The sequence below is a fragment of the Brienomyrus brachyistius genome, chromosome 10 (genome assembly GCF_023856365.1).
Source record: "Brienomyrus brachyistius isolate T26 chromosome 10, BBRACH_0.4, whole genome shotgun sequence".
Taxonomy (NCBI): domain Eukaryota; kingdom Metazoa; phylum Chordata; class Actinopteri; order Osteoglossiformes; family Mormyridae; genus Brienomyrus; species Brienomyrus brachyistius.
This window is the reverse complement of record NC_064542.1, coordinates 14,445,188-14,461,183: the sequence shown is the minus strand read 5'-3', so window position 1 is coordinate 14,461,183 and position 15,996 is coordinate 14,445,188. Positions and strand designations below refer to the sequence as shown.

At 43.4% G+C, this 15,996-nt stretch overlaps 1 protein-coding gene across 1 annotated transcript; it reads right to left on the bottom strand.

Annotated features, from left to right (window-relative positions):
* Positions 1-4,054: 4,054 nt before the first annotated feature.
* si:ch211-153b23.7 (uncharacterized) lies at positions 4,055-15,605 on the bottom strand. Its single transcript, XM_049027491.1, has 7 exons — positions 15,339-15,605; positions 10,793-10,928; positions 10,562-10,705; positions 10,264-10,398; positions 9,264-9,494; positions 8,319-8,444; positions 4,055-6,967 (listed from the first exon to the last, which is right to left on the bottom strand). Exons 1-7 carry the CDS (start codon positions 15,455-15,457, stop codon positions 6,671-6,673), a joined length of 1,188 nt encoding a protein of 395 aa, XP_048883448.1. The 5' UTR covers positions 15,458-15,605; the 3' UTR covers positions 4,055-6,670.
* Between the last annotated feature and the right edge of the window lie 391 nt (positions 15,606-15,996).

Below are 15,996 nucleotides of genomic sequence, written 5' to 3'. Positions count from 1 at the left end.
ATTGCACCATACCTGTCCCGTTACAAGTTCTGTCCACTCTCGGGTTTTTAGCCATAGGAGCTTTTCAGCGAGAACTTGCGGACCGATCAGGTATTTCACAGTCATCACTGAGTCGCATCATGCCAGCTGTATGGGACGGTATAATCGGCTTGTCAGCCAGGTATATAAAATTTCCTTACACTGTGGTTGAACAGGCAAACATTGAAGCGCAACTCGCAGCGATGTCTGGTTTTCCAAATGTAATCGGAGCCATCGACTGCACTCACATTGCTATAAAGGCACCTTCGGGGAATGAATTTGCTTATGTAAACAGAAAGCACTTTAATTCCCATTAATGTGCAAATAATATGTGACGCGAAAATGCGTCTCATTAATGTTGTGGCGAGATGGCCTGGCTCAACCCATGATTCGTTTGTTCTCAGAAATAGTAGTGTTGGGAACAAACTTGACAATGGTGTGGTGCGTGATGGCTGGCTTCTCGGTAAGAAGATTTGTGTTTTTATACTTTTGGGCCAAAATTGCAAGTTTTGTGAATGATGCAGCGATTTGACAATTCCTTAGGGGACAGTGGGTACCCACTGAAGACGTGGCTTCTCACGCTGCTCGCAAACCCACAGAGTGAACAAGAGCGACGTTATAATGATGCCCATTGGCGGGCTCGGGCGGTGGTAGAGCGCACTATAGGGCATTGGCGATGCCTGGACAAGACCGGTGGGGTGCTGCTCTATAGTCCTCAGAAAGAGTGTTGCATTGTGCATGCATGTAGCGTGCTGCATAATGTGGCGCAACATCGTGGCTTGCCTGTACCCGAAGAGCTGAGGAATGATGAACCTGACCTCGACCCAAGGGATCAAATGTTCCGGCAAATGGGGCAGCGTTACAACTTCGTTTGAATGTAATAGAAAGAATGTAAAAACAGGTAATCCAACGCAGAATTTATTTTTTCACTAATTCTTTTAACGTGTGGTTAATGTCACATAGCACAGCATGTATATTTTTCAGTTCATTTGCAACATTTGTTATATTGTAGCATTTACTGTTGCATTTTGTGCCTGCAGCACAGCTTCCGTGAGCACACGGCCGGATTATACTATTGTCTGAAACAGAATAAACATGAGTACTGCTGCATGTGCTGACTTTTTGTTCAACTTAACCATGCAAATAAATTAAACAAGTATAGATCGATAAAAACTCACCTGCGCTGATGTCGGAGTCCCCCTCGCCCGGTGGCAAGACTCCCATTAAAACTGTGTGCCCAATAATACCAGCAACGCGCTGCTCAAAAGGTGTGAGCCCCAGAATTCCGCTTCCTCCTCCAGTGGTGTTGAGACTCTTACGGTGAGCTGCTACTCGCTTTTTTACGTCGACTTTAATATCTGACCATTTCTTATTAATTTCGGGCACTGTGTGGCTTTCCGAACTTACATTTTTAAGTGCCTCCGCAACGCTGTGCCACTCCATCAGTTTTCTTTTGTTGCTGATGCCACTACTTAATCCACCAAACAGAATTTTTTCTCTTGCCTCAATTTCAGTGAGCAAGACCTCCACTTCGCATTCGCTGAAATTTTTCTTTCCTTTAAAGAAAAGGGGGGGGGGGGTGGCTGTGGGCTTGTTCACGTGCGTAAAAATTCACGCTAATTGGGAATTATAAAGGGAATGTGCGTCGATCTCTGCTTACGCACAGTTTTATGCATCTGGATTTTTTCTTGCTTACGCACATTCCTAGTTTTGTCCGTATGCCATGCTTTAGTGTGAATTCTACGCATGTCGTTATACATGAGGCTCCAGGAGTGAACAAAGGCGACATAGAGGGACGAGGAGCAAACACAGGAGGCACAAAACCAGGGGGCACTGCACCAGGAGGCAAAGGGCAGGGGGAACCAAGCAGCCAGATGGAATCGTGGTCGGTGGAAGGCGGGAGCCACAGGGGCATCCGGCAACTACGAAGCCGGAGCGGAAGGGACCTTCCGTGACTGTGAGAGTAGAGCTGGAGGGGACATCGAAGGGGGAAGGCAGAGGGACTGCAGGAGGAGACGAGGAGGGAGCCAAAGAGGACACTGGCGGAGGGGAGGATGGACCAGAAGCGATGGCAAGCAAAGGCACAGCCACAGCCGACAAAGGCGCAGGCGAGTGACGAGTTGGAGCTGAGGGCCCCGCAGTCGACCGACGAGCAGGGACCAGAGTGCCCGCAGGCAACCGGCAAGCCAAAGCCAGGGGGACCGAAGGCAAACCAGGGGGTAGGGCGTATGGGACCCAACCCCTACGCAGGTCTCCTCTTCCTCTTTGGGACACCGAGAAATGAAGGCCTGGCCGGGATCTGCCACGCTGGGGTGGTGGCTGGGGTGATCCAGAAAATCCCCAAGAGGTCCCCCTCAAGCTCCTCTTCCAACTCCACTAAGGAGGAAAGAACTGTGGTCTGATAATCTGGGACCTTCTTGGAGATGGGAGCCAGAGACACGGGAGCAGGGTTCATGGAATCAGGGACCTCCTCGGGGATGGGAACTGGAGTTGGAGGGTCAGAAACCAGGGAGGCTGGAGCAGGACCTTGGGAGCAGGAACCATGGAGGGAGGAGCAGGAACCGCCGGCACAGGAACCACAGGGGGCGGAGCAGGAACCGCTGGCAGAGGAACCACGGGGGCGGAGCAGGAACCACGGGTGCTGGAAGTGGGGTTTGTGCCTTGGCAGTGAGCCTCACCCATTTAAGGAACTTGGGGACCTATGGGATGGCATCCCCAACATCCCCTTTCAAGGCCAGGTGCATCCCCAGGAAGGGGTGAGCTGCCGGCACTGGCAGCAAAACAGCGGACAAATGAGCTCTAGGCGTTTGCTGCAAAGTGCCAGCGATGTGGGCTTTGGGTGCCCGCTCGGGTGAAGTGGCGGCGGTGACATCAGGCGTGAACACCGCCAGGTTCAGAATTGGGAGGGGCCAATACACTTCAACACACCTTAGGCAAAAAGCCATAAACCAAACTATACTAGTAATGTGTACTAAAAAATCAATGGAAGAACAGAAAGGAAAGAGTTTAAATATACTTTGTGCGTGTGGCGCTTACACAAACATTACATAGCTCGGTTATTTTTTTGTGTAATTCTATATTTACGTGACTTGGTTTTATGTAAATCGAGAGATGCATATACGATTGAATGTGACTTATATTATAACCAATCAAATGTTTCAGGAATTATTACATTATATCATCCTTATTCATATAAGTCCTGCTACAATTGTTATGTTTAATCTACTTGTAATTTTTTTATGTACTTTTAATGTACTTTAATATATATATATATATATATATATATATATATATATATATATTAGGGGTGAGACTTCATAAAAAAATATCAAATTAATTAGAGGCTTTGTCCATCCATCATCTTCCGCTTAATCCGGGGTCGGGTCGCAGGGGCAGCAGTCTCAGCAGGGAAGCCCAGACTTCCCTCTCCCCGACCACTTCATCCAGCTCCTCTGGGGGGATCCCGAGGCGTTCCCAGGCCAGCCGGGAGACATAGTCTCTCCAGCGTGTCCTGGGTTTTCCCCGGGGTCTCCTCCCAGTGGGACATGCCCAGAACACCTCCTAATCAGATGCCCGAGCCACCACATCTGGCTCCTCTCAATGCAGAGGAGCAGCGGCTCTACTCTGAGTCCCTCCCGAATGACTGAGCTCCTCACCCTATCTCTAAGGGAGAGCCAAGCCACCCTGCGGAGGAAACTCATTTCGGCCGCTTGCACCCGCGATCTCGTGCTTTCGGTCACTACCCATAGCTCATGACCATAGGTGAGGGTAGGAACGTAGATCGACTGGTAAATCGAGAGCTTTGCCTTTTGGCTTAGCTCGCTCTTCACCATGACAGACCGATGCAGCGCCCGCATGACTGCTGACGCCGCACTGATCCGCCTGTCGACCTCCCGTTCCAGCTCCTGTTCCACCTCCCGTTAGAAGCTTTGTAATGAATTAATTGAAATTAATCACATTTTAATTACATTTCAATATTTGACACGAGAAATAAGAAATTTAAGTTTGGTTGATGAATCAATCAATATACATAAGCTTAAACTTCAAAATTTTATTTTCCCATCAGTCTACTACACAGACCAATAGATGCATGGAGAAAACACAGAGCAAACTGTTTTCAGAACAGTGGAAATTTTGACCAAAAATGCCAAAGTACTGATTGACAGCTGCTTCCATTTTTCAATCATCGTGTATGAAAACCCAGAAAAACCAAACAATCCCCATTTCAGTCAAAAACTCCCTCAAGTATCCCTGGTCAAAAATAAACAGACCAAGAATATATATATATAAAATATTATAGGCCCTTTCTCTCATTTAACGACCTTTCTTGCCCCTAAAGGACCAGCTTGTGTCCCATTGGCTCTAGTGCAATCACCACTAATGGCCAAAGCCTGAGAAGATTTATTTATTTTTTATTATTGTTTTCAGTTGATTTGTATTCTTCTCTACTTGGCTCATTACAATGACAGACACGTGGTATCTGTCAGGAAACGGCAGATGGTATGCTCTAATTCACACTCACATGATCTGCTGCCAGTCTTCTGACTCCATACCAAACAACCATGTGACATTTTAAAAATTCGCCTGCTAGTGACATGAAACTGACAGTTAGCTTACACATAACTATCTTACCATTTCTGGCTTAACAGATACATTTGTTATAACGAATCAAGGATTTAAAAGATCTGGATACTGTGAGGAAAAAAAAACGGACTATGTAAATATCCGCAAACAAATATATTTATTAAACGTAATATGCAACTTTCAGTAAGTACTGTACATTTAATTGAAATTAATAAAATCACTATATTTATATTTCTTTAGCTCAGTCAGAACATCATTTCGTCTGAATAGTTTTTGAAAATGGTTTTTCCAATACTGTCATTTATCAAAATACTGTAGATAACCATCTTACTGGCTACTCGAGACTGTGTCCGTGTTTTAAATTAGAGTCTCCTGGAATACATTTTAAGATCAGGCACCTGTCATTCTGTTAAGCCATGACAGAAAAGCCAATCCTAAAGCACTATTGAAAGCAAGGCCAGTTTGATGTCTCATGTTTTAAAAATTAAAATCCCAGCACATGAAATCCTGAAAGAGAACAAGTCTTGGGTTCAGCTTATACTGAACATAAAACAGAAAATTATAAAATGCTTATACTCTATTATTTGCCATTCAGCAAAGTGTATGCTTCATCACATAGTATAATATTGCACTGGCAGAGCCATTTGTATTAATTAAACTCAGTAGGAAACACAAACACAAAAGTAGGAAAGTACATTGCAAATTTTGTTAATTTGACCACAGAATTGTTTGACCTCTTCTACTTTCAAACAAGAAAAAAAGGTTTTCAATGGTATTTAAAATAATTTGATGCTGATTTAACAGGATATTCCAATGGACTGTGGTTCAGCTGGATGGAACAGATAAACTGAAGTGCAATGGAATGATTTATTATGTAAATAGAAAAATTACAGGTATCTCTTTAACACACACAGAGACACACACGTATATACAAACACAAATACATGATTCTTAAATTTCACAGAATTCTGTTACATCACCTGTGGGGCCTTGCAGTCACAGTGTCACATGGTCTGCCTTGCAGTCACAGTGTCACATGGTCTGCCTTGCAGTCACAGTGTCACATGGTCTCCTGTACTAGGGGAATGTTTCCTTGTTGTCTGCTCTTGGTCATTAAAGGCTGATGTAAAACACAGCCGGATAATCGAGACTTAATTTTGTAATTTTGATTCATTTTAACACCAACTCTAACTGGAAATTAGTATAAATATTTATTGGGAAGAGGTTGGGCAATATTCATAGGAATTTAAAACGGTAAGTGAATTAGCATAAATACAAAGAATTATAATACACAAGAACCTTTAAAAAGTGATGAGTCACAAAATACCAATCAATGTTCTGTTGTACAAGCTACAAACATAAAGGAAACTGAGAAGTTACTCAGCACTTACAGACTAAAATAGTCAGACGTTATTTGATCGAAGACAAAAACAAAATAGATCTTACTCATGTCAGTGCAGAAGCCACACTAACAGTGGGTGCAGTCAGGCTCCTTCACAGCAAGGCAATTGTTTGTATTTTTCTTGAGTTATTATATGAATAATATTAGAAATGCAGCACTATCCAAATGTTACGAGAATGGTTTATATTCACTATGGTAATTTTCCAGTGGAATCTGACACTGTGAGAGAGATGCCTACAGTCATCCTGCCAGGCTTTCGATGACAAAGGTACTCAGTCCCTAATTTTCCACCCTGCTCTCTGACAGCACCAGAATCATGACTGAAAGAGGCCTCAACAACTGGGTCAGTGACCTTTTGTGATGGAATGACTCACAGACAGATAATAAGCTGTATAGGTGTTCAATCTATTGATATTCATGCTGTGGTGGTTAAGACTAAAATATATGCTTTCGTGACGGGAATTCTTTAAGAATATGGATGGATGGATGGATGGATGGATAGTCCTATTTTGAAACTGGGCAATAGCCTGTAACTTTTAAATAGCAGAGTTATAAATCCCGATACAGGGAAGTGCTGTAGCTACCCTTCAAAGATGGAAGAGACGGAGGATTAAGCTTGATTCATTCTCTTTATATCCATTTGTTTGGATTTATGAGGCACTGAGGTCAGTTGTAGTCTTCAGAGAAGGGGGATCCTTGCACTTCTACATGGCGCTGGAGGCCTGCATTGCGCAGGCATTCGGCATTGTGCCCATGACGCTCGCAGTGTTTGCCGCAGTGGCCTGGCCCCTTCCTGTCCTTCTCTCTAGGCCGCTCCCTGTCTAATGGTGCTGGTGGCTTGTGATCACTGTTGCAGCGGTGGACGAGGATGGGGTCTTGGGGCACAGATCTCTTCATTAAGAGGCGCTGCAGCACCTGTTTGTCAGAGCGCTCCTTCCGGAAGTCATCTTCATACACCTTCAGCTGCATCAAGAGAGACAGAAGGATCATGGGGAGGGGAACGAGGCCTGGCAGCAACATGGAACATTAACATATATACAAACGTATACATATTTTATACAGTAAGCCAACTCATATTTGCCAAAGACAAATGCAATAGAAATGGGCAGGGATAAAGATATGAGGGACTTTTATAATGGCCAAATCACTATGGTCATATGACTGCGTCAGAGCATTGGTGAAAAAGCAAGACTTGTAGGACACTCACAGTCAGCCGTGCTGAGTACCTACTGAGAGGGGTCTAAGAAGGGAAAAACCATGAACCTCGATAGTGTCATAGACCTGTCTGAAGGAGCTCTGTCTACATCACAGGGGGATTCCCCTTCACGACAAACACCCACCCAGAGGGATTCCTGTCTGTCCTGCCTCCTAGAGTCATTGGGGAATCTCATTAGTTGCTAAGGTCCTTCCCAGTTGTTGCCGGTGTCCTCTTAATTTTCCCCTTTACTTTACTTTACCTTTGGCACCCAACAGACGCAAGATCCTCTCCATTTCCAGAGTGTTCCCTGATAGTTACTTCCAGTCTGCCTGATTTTGGTTCTGTTCCCTAGCCTTTGTGTTCTGCCTCGCCCTTCTGATCGCCAGATGTACATTGCTCGACCTCTGCCCAATCTTTGACCTTCTGTTCTGCCTGCCATCATGGATGCTGTTTGCTTCTTGCCTGATCCTAACCTGCCCACCGACCTTGCCACTACCTATCGGTTTGGATTCCTTTAGTCTGTCTCTCTGGTTTGTCTCAGCTTGTCGACTAAGGATTTGTATTTCGCAATAAAGAAGCATTTAGATTAGATCTGCACCAGTGTCCTCTGTTTTGGATCCTTACTGACTGGGTGTAGGGCAATGTGAAATGTGAACAAAGGCTATGCCGTCTGGTACGAATGAACAGAAGGGCTACTGTGGCACAAATGGCAGATAATTTTGATGATGGCCACAGGAGAGATTCGTCACGAAATGTAGTGCATTGAGCCCTGCTGGTTCAGCATGTCGACTACGAATACCAAATGTTAGGTTACAATCTAATGTACCCCCGACCTCAACACACACTCTTTTTATGAGATAGTCAACATTTTTATGACAGACAACATTATTTATTTCATGCAGTCATAATGTTTTAGCTCATCAGGGTATATACTTGTATTTTTCATTTTATCTTTTTTATTTTACAAATATCAGTCTAGTTAATTTCATATTCCTATGTATTCCTAGGAGATCCATGATCTATATATAAAATAAAGTACCAATTCAGTCATTCATTAAAAAACAAGACCACATTCCAGCGTCTCCTTTGAGGTCTAGATAGGAGGGGAGCAATGACCTGCTCGTGCAGCAGTGCCATCTGCTGGCGCATCTCCGCCTCCTTCCTGCGCAGCTTCTTGTTCTCCAGCAGCATGCGCTTGCGGTCCTTGTGCTCCGTCTTGTAGTCGGCCTCGTAGATTTGCGTCTGCAGACGGCGAGACACACATCAGTATGCTAATATACCACAGACAGCAAGCTCTGAGACACTAACACTGAGGCTGACTCCTAAGCCCACAGCATGTAGGCACAGCAAGGTGTTTTCATGGCTATAATGCTATTGGGAGTTAATATGCAGTTTTTAAAAAAGATCTTCACAAGACACCATGCTTGCATGTCTAGCTGGTTAATTATTCAGAACTAATAACGTCACAAAATGGCTAAAGATCATAAGACTGACTGCCAGATAATGCTTTTGCACTGAATCTTCATTCGCCTGTCCTGACACTCTGCTGTTTGTGTATCTTCTTGTAGTTGTCTGCTTTTGCCCCTGTTTTTACTTTAATTTTCCCTTGGATAATAACACAGTTTCTGTCTACCTATATGTATCAACATTGTCATCCAGACGGAAATCTATGCACCTAATTAAATCTGTAGTGCGGCTGCACTCAAACATTCTACAGACAAACAAATAAACCCACAATAATGGTAAAATGGCCAATGTCACAAATGGAGATGCTACAAAAAAACAATTAATTGTAGCAAATGCTGTAATTAATGGGATTTGCCATCAGGTGGCGCTGTACACCATCTTGTATATAATAAGGCAGGTAATGGAGCCTTTGAGAGGAAAATGAGCTCTTACTACAGACTGCGGCAAGGTAGTTAAAGTACACAAATTAAATGGTGTCAAAGGGTAGCTTGCATATAGCCTGCAGTGAGCGGCTGCGGGGGGTGGGCGGGCTTTAATGCTGGGCTTCCTGTTCTGCTTTATCAGCAGAGTATAAAGTTGGCCTCCGCTACCCACCTGGCAGCGAAGGGCCTCCAGCTGTTCTTTCAGGTTCTGCATCTCCTTCTGAGTGGCTGTCTCCCTGTCCGCCTCCCTCCAGAGGGCACTCTTACCCGCCGGTGCCCTTGTGTTTGCGACAGGGGAGGTGCCTGGCAAGAATGGGGAACTGCGGCCTGACTCTTGGTACAGCCTTTGGGAGGGCTCGGGGGGGCACTCTGTGTCTGGGGGCTGGGCCACATCCAGGCCATTCTGTCGGGGGGGGCACAGAGACTGAGCATGTGACAGGAACTCAGTTCTCAGCGATGGAAACACGCATGCATGCATACATTCGCACACGCACATTCACACCAACCCATGTCTGCAGTTTTGCTCCCACGGATATTGATAATAGATTAACATGTACAATAATAATAATAATAATAAAACAGTAACAGGTTATGACAAAATTAAGCTAGAAAGAAAGGCATTTGTTTTGAGGGGATGTCCCCTTGATGCCGGCTTTCAGGATTTGCTGTTTCAGCAGGGACACTTGCTCCCAGTGACATATTCACAGCATTCCTTATGGTGTGGGCCCCTACTTTCAAAGGCCAAGTATTAAAAAAGCAAAACACAGCCATACTAATTTTCATCTCAATTTCTCTACTCTTCTCTATTTTTCCATTGTTCTCTTTCATTCTCTCTCTCACACACGCATGCACATTTGTATTCATATCTTTATGGGGACCATCTAGTCATTTCTATGGGCAAAGCTCTAATCCCAACATGACGACCTTAACCCCTTCCCAGCCCTAACCTTAACCATAAGTTACCAAACAAAATACAAGACTTCTAGCATTTTAGCTGTTTGATTGTAGTTACAGATTTTTATGAAATTGAATTTCCTCTTGTGGTGACCGAAAAAGTGGTCCCCACAATGTCAAAGTAACAGGTTTTTATCACATTGTGGGAACATTTGGTCCAGACGATGTAAGATAAACATAAACCACACTCATACACACAGTCACGCACTAGTACTCACTAGTGCCACCCGTGTCCAGTCCCTGCACACGTCGCTGTGATGCAGGCGACTCTCCAGGAGCCGGATGTACTCCTGAAGATGCTGGTTCTTCTTCAGCTCCTGCAGCAGCGTCCGCTCACAGTACTCCCTCTTGCTCTGCACGGGTCATAAAAAACAGGCAGCGGACAAGTAAGCAGCCTATCTCCGGTACACCCCAACCCCCCACCATTTCCCTACCAAAATCCCCCCTCCCCTGCAGCTCCATTTCCCCATTAGCAAACCTCGCCCATCATAAGACGCCCCCTGGAACGTTCAGTACCTGCTCATGCTCCACTTTCAGCAGCAGCCTGCTGTTGAGGTGCTTGATTGCCACGCATTCCTGCTCCAGGTCACTGATGCGTTGCTGCAGCGCCGTAGTGGTACCTCGGTACATGTGGTCCCAGTCCTCATTCAGCTTCATCAGCTACAAGATGTGAAGCAGCAGGACAATCAGACTGGGCTGCCACCCCCGCCCTCACAATGCACTGGGCTAGTGACCGTGACCCGTCACCTCCTTGTTGATTCTCCGCAGCTCCGTGTTCCTGTTCAGTAGCAGCAGCTTCTCTTCGTCCGCCGAGGTCACCGACATGCTCTCGGTGATCATCGTCACCTGGTCCTCCCCCCCCGACAGTGCATTTTCTGCTTCCCTGCAGCACACAGACAAGGCAGGCTGACAGCTACCCCACCGACACACACTTAAATGCTTTAGAATCGGAAACTTTCACGTAGGGGTGGCCAGCATTGACTGCAATTCTCGTCACAAGTGAATCGATGATGTCAGGAGACTTCAGCTGACCCTGAATGGCCTATTGCAGAGGTCACTAACAGGCGGACCGTGGTCCGGGTCCAGACTCAGAAGCTGTCCCGTACGGACCCGGACCGATAACCAAAACCATAAAGTTATTATTTAAAACCTGACGAGGCACTTCTATTTTAACCGGTGCGGCTTTTGTAGTCTTTTCAGTAGTGTTTTAGCACTAGAACCGGCATTTCACACACCGATGAACGTCTAATGCCTTTGACCACCATTAAAGACGTAGTGCAATGTTTATACAACTAATAGGCTGCTTAAATGTATATCACACTACATAGTTAGACATTATGATCTTCCGGACCTTTGCTTCAAGAAATTTTCTCTAACTGGACCTCCTTAAATTTTAGTTGAAATACCCCTGGCCTATTGGGTTAAAGCTGTGGGTTTACCTTACTTGTTTGTTATGATGTATCGTAGCAATGCAGAATTTCCCACCAAAGGCACACACCACCCCCACTTTTGATGAGGTCATAACAACTTTCCCTCCCATTCCCAGTTCCATCTCGCACTTCTTCTTTTTTCACCTGTTGTGCTCAAAGCCAGCGAAGACCCAGTTTTACAGTATATGACTGTACAGCGTAACCGCAACTTTTGGCTTGCAACCAGTCCCCAGTGGTTCAATAGACTGTCTAACATTTAACCCATGACACCCACCTGCAACACAATTACGACGGCTGTAGCGACAGGCCAGTAAAACATGGCTGTTTCCTTCATTGCCTCATGGAAACCAGACGCATTTACAGGGTACAGTGTCACGTCTAGGGATGCGGGACTATTACCATATGCTTTGTGGTTTCAGGTTGAAGTTTGTTCCTGTCCCCACAAGGGTCCTTGATTGTGTCCTTGACTGAGACATTTAATACATTTTCCAAGGAAAAAAAAAATCAAGCTTCAATTCAAGTAAAATCGTATGCAGATTAGTCTTAAATTTAGATAAAATCTGACACTAATCATAAGAATAATATAGAATTATAAGAAGCAGGATTAAATTTGCCTGGAACAATTTAGAGCTGTGTGTGAATTGTGTGAAAATATTGACTGGATAATGAGCAAATTGTGTTCTAATTTAGACAATTGTTTGACTTAAAACAGCACTGCTTGTTTCATCTACAAATTAAGACAGGAATAAAATATGGCTCATGAAACCAAAAAACGAAAAATGTCTTGCATTCCCTTCAGAATAATTGTCCTTTTCATGACGTATGAAAATTTTAAAATTCTTTAAAAATTTTTTCCACAAAAATTGCAATCACTCATAAAAATGCAGTCTGAACAGTCTATGTGCTTATTTCCTGTTTGTGCCTGTTATTAGTGAATTCCAGCACAAATCTGACTTTTTAAGCTTTATATGTATTAATAATTTATTTATATTTCTTTGTAAGTGTTATGTGAAGGGACAAATGGATGACAGCCCAGTACTGAATGGTAATGTAATAGTTATATGTATATACATATATACATACATACACACACATGCATGTAGGGTATACCTATCCTTATGGGGCCCGTTCATTCATTTCTATGGGAAAAATGTTAACGCTAACTATGACAACCTTAACCCCCACCCTTCCCTAACCATAACCATAAGTAACCAAGCAAAATGCAAGAGTTTTTGCATTTTTAGTTTTGTCATAGCAGTCACTCATTTTTATAAAATAGAGTTTTATAAAACACACACACACACACACACACACAAACAGCTTCTACCCTGGTTATGATGGGATTATGTTCTGATAAACCAGGGGTGGTCAGTCTTTTTCAGAAAGGGCCGCCTGATTGGCTGAATAGTCCTCCCACATGGGTTTGAACAGCTAACTTAAAGGTTATCCAAAAAACCTACATACAGACCGGCCCTTTGCGGATAAGGTTGGCCACCTCCGCGATAAACCTGTCATAAAGCAAAAATGCATTTTAATACAGAACGCCTAACCTAGCACACATCATAGCCTAGCCTACAGCCTACCTTAAAACATGCTTATAACACTTACCTTAGCCTACAGTTGAACAAAATCAATAACACAAAGCCTATTTCATAATAAAGTGTTGAATATCTCATGTAATTTATTGAATAACATACTGAAAATGAAAAACATTTACCCTTCATAAAAGTCAAAATATTCCAACACGCACCATCATAACCTGGGGAGCGTCTGTATATATATGCAGGAGGTTTTAAATCATATATACATGTACAATATATATCATTGTAGTGCCAAAAATCCATTATAGATTTATGTGCAGTACGCTTTCCTGTAAATTCATGTAGTTACCAACACAAGTGGGTCAGGATGACTTCAGAATACTGAATTGAAAAGTACATTTCAAGAAAACAAAAAATCAGCATAATCTGCTTCTTATTTGCAGTGACCCAGTTCACGAGTGCAGACTGAGGACGCGAGTCAGTCTGGCAGCCGCACGGACTCGGGATGGTGCACTGTGTATCACTCTTCCCGCTGGCACTTTGAACATCCTCTGTGGTGCCAGGAAGAACAGAATGTGGGAACATTCTAGCTTTGTGTCTTGTGTAGTGAAATCTTAGCCAGACAAAGTCTCTGCAGTACTGGCCCAGTATTACTGTAACTGTCTGGATGCAGTTCCTGGACATCCCTTTGCTAGCTATGAGTAAAGAGGGATTCCTGAAAACTGCAACCGGCCAGATTAGCGACTGTTTTACGGTACTCCTACCCACAGTGGGTTTCTAGGCCTAATTTCTTTCATCGCAATCCCTTGACATACCACAGAAGGAAGTGGAAATGCACAGAGTACTTCAGTCAATGCGGGGAAAAGCCCTACTATTTTATGGTATGGATTTCATCGTTCCATTCATTGGATATTCCTGCTGGAGTGTAACCATCTTCAAACCAAAAAGTGAGCTATGAGCTTGAGTGTACAAGTCGACTTCTCCATTCATAAGCCACGTGGAATTTCTACATTGTACCTCATCTGACACTCCAACTGTTCCTTGCATGCCAAATAAACAGAAAAAGGCTGATGAATTCTACTGGCGTCCTTAACCACTATATTTGTATTTATAAGTGAATTGAAGGTTATCAGCATTTTTTTCTCCCCCCCAGATCTGTGCTGTTTCTTGAAAAGCTCATACAATAACCCAAGTTCTACTGGCAAAAAATGGCATTCCAGCCTGGTATTTATGATCAAATACTTTCAACCCATGGCAGGTGTTTCATAAAGCATGGGGGATATTTTAATCTTTATTATAGAATACTTTAAATTCTAGACTTTCTGGAAAACTTGTGAGCAGTATATTTTCTATCATTCGCTCAGTATCAGAAGTATAAATCCTTAGTTTTTAATTAGCCTCAATGGCAGCCAAATGGCAAGAGCCGCACAACCGCAAAGAGTGTGGGAGGGAATGCAACCAGCCACATTTTATAAATTAATAACCCAAAACCAATTTCCAAAAACATTTCTGGTAGCCGACATCCTCAGATAACCCCACACGGCAGTGTTTCGCAACTTCGCCCTGTATCTGGTAAGAGAGATCCCTGATTTTAAATGTCAGGCCGTGGTAGCTCAGACGGCACATACTGTATGCTCCGTAACTGCGACAGCCAGCGTGTGAGTCAAAGCTCAAACCACATATCTAGTATTACCGTGGCAACACTGAATAAACACGGCATCACGGCCGTTTTGTCTCGATGTCTTTAGACTTGATTTTTCCTTCACAAGAACACACTATCTTCAGGGTTTTCGAACACGTCTACCCTGTTTGAAGATTTAGAGATATTATGTATCGTAGCGTGTAAGAGTGGCGGTTTCATTTTCACTGCTGGCATCACAAAACCCAATAAAAATCATAGGTGGCCAGAATTTGAGCGTCTCAATTTTATGGTTCCTCAACTTTAGAGATGAGGGTGAGAGACGCCTTTCAGTACATGCTCACATTTATACCCACCAAACATTCTCAAAGGACTACAAGATCTCCTATATAAATAATTTACAAATATTCCATAGTGAACATAATTCAGTACAAACATAAGTCTGTATCCAATTTGATCCTCTCTCTGTCAAATCACTGAAAGATACCAGGCAGCTATAAACCAAAGTAACATAAAAAAAAAAACACACGCAATGGTCACAATAATCCTAGATGTAATAGATTATTATATATTATATAATATTATTTACATTCATTGTAATTAGTAAACAGCTATAGCTTGTAGTTTCCTGTAAAGATTTCTGAGATCTTTCTGCTAATAGTAATAATTCTGTTTCTACTTACTCTGTGTTCCTTGGGGGTTTAACATGAACTGGCGAGATTGGACCCTGAGTCTGAAAGTTCTTCAGAGGAGGAGAATCAGATTCTGACAAAGATTGCGAAGACGAAGAACTTCCGTCCATGTGAGACTCAAACTGAATTCCAAGCCAAGTAAACGAGCAAATTGTTTTAAAATATTATATGAGTTAGAGGAACTTCTGGTAGTACCTTAGCCTTAGTTTCATCAGTGGGAAGAGTAGGAGACCTTCTTAGCCCTCCCTTTATGTTATGGGCTCTGCTTTCAAAGAGGAAGTATTAAAAAAAAAAAAGCAAAACAGAGCTATGCAAACTGTCACGCTTTCTCTCTCTCTCTCTTGCTCTCTCTCTGAAGGACACACACAAACACACTCTCACATACACAACAGCACACACCACTGCTGCAAAGCTCTTCTTCTGTTAAATAGCATTTATTTGTGCTATTTACATTATTGGCAGGGTAGAGATGGGCCAGAGTTGGAGACAATTGACTAAGAATCTGACAGCAGTGACGGATTTTCAGAAATGTGGAAGGTAATTCATGCATCTAGCCTCATAAATTACAGCAGCCATTGTTAAACTTGGCAGCAATATTGCATAGCCTTAAGCCAGAAAGTCACCTCTGTTCTCTTTCACTTAGTTTATT

What these genes read in the sequence shown, in the direction of transcription:
- si:ch211-153b23.7 (XM_049027491.1), bottom strand. Translation starts at nt 15,457, where the DNA reads ATGGACGGAAGTTCTTCGTCTTCGCAATCTTTGTCAGAATCTGATTCT. An exon ending in AAACCCCCAAGGAACACAGA is followed by an intron (nt 10,929 to 15,338) that starts GTAAGTAGAAAC and finishes TGTGTGCTGCAG; the next exon opens with GGAAGCAGAAAATGCACTGT. An exon ending in ACTGGACACGGGTGGCACTA is followed by an intron (nt 9,495 to 10,263) that starts GTGAGTACTAGT and finishes CCCCCCCGACAG; the next exon opens with AATGGCCTGGATGTGGCCCA.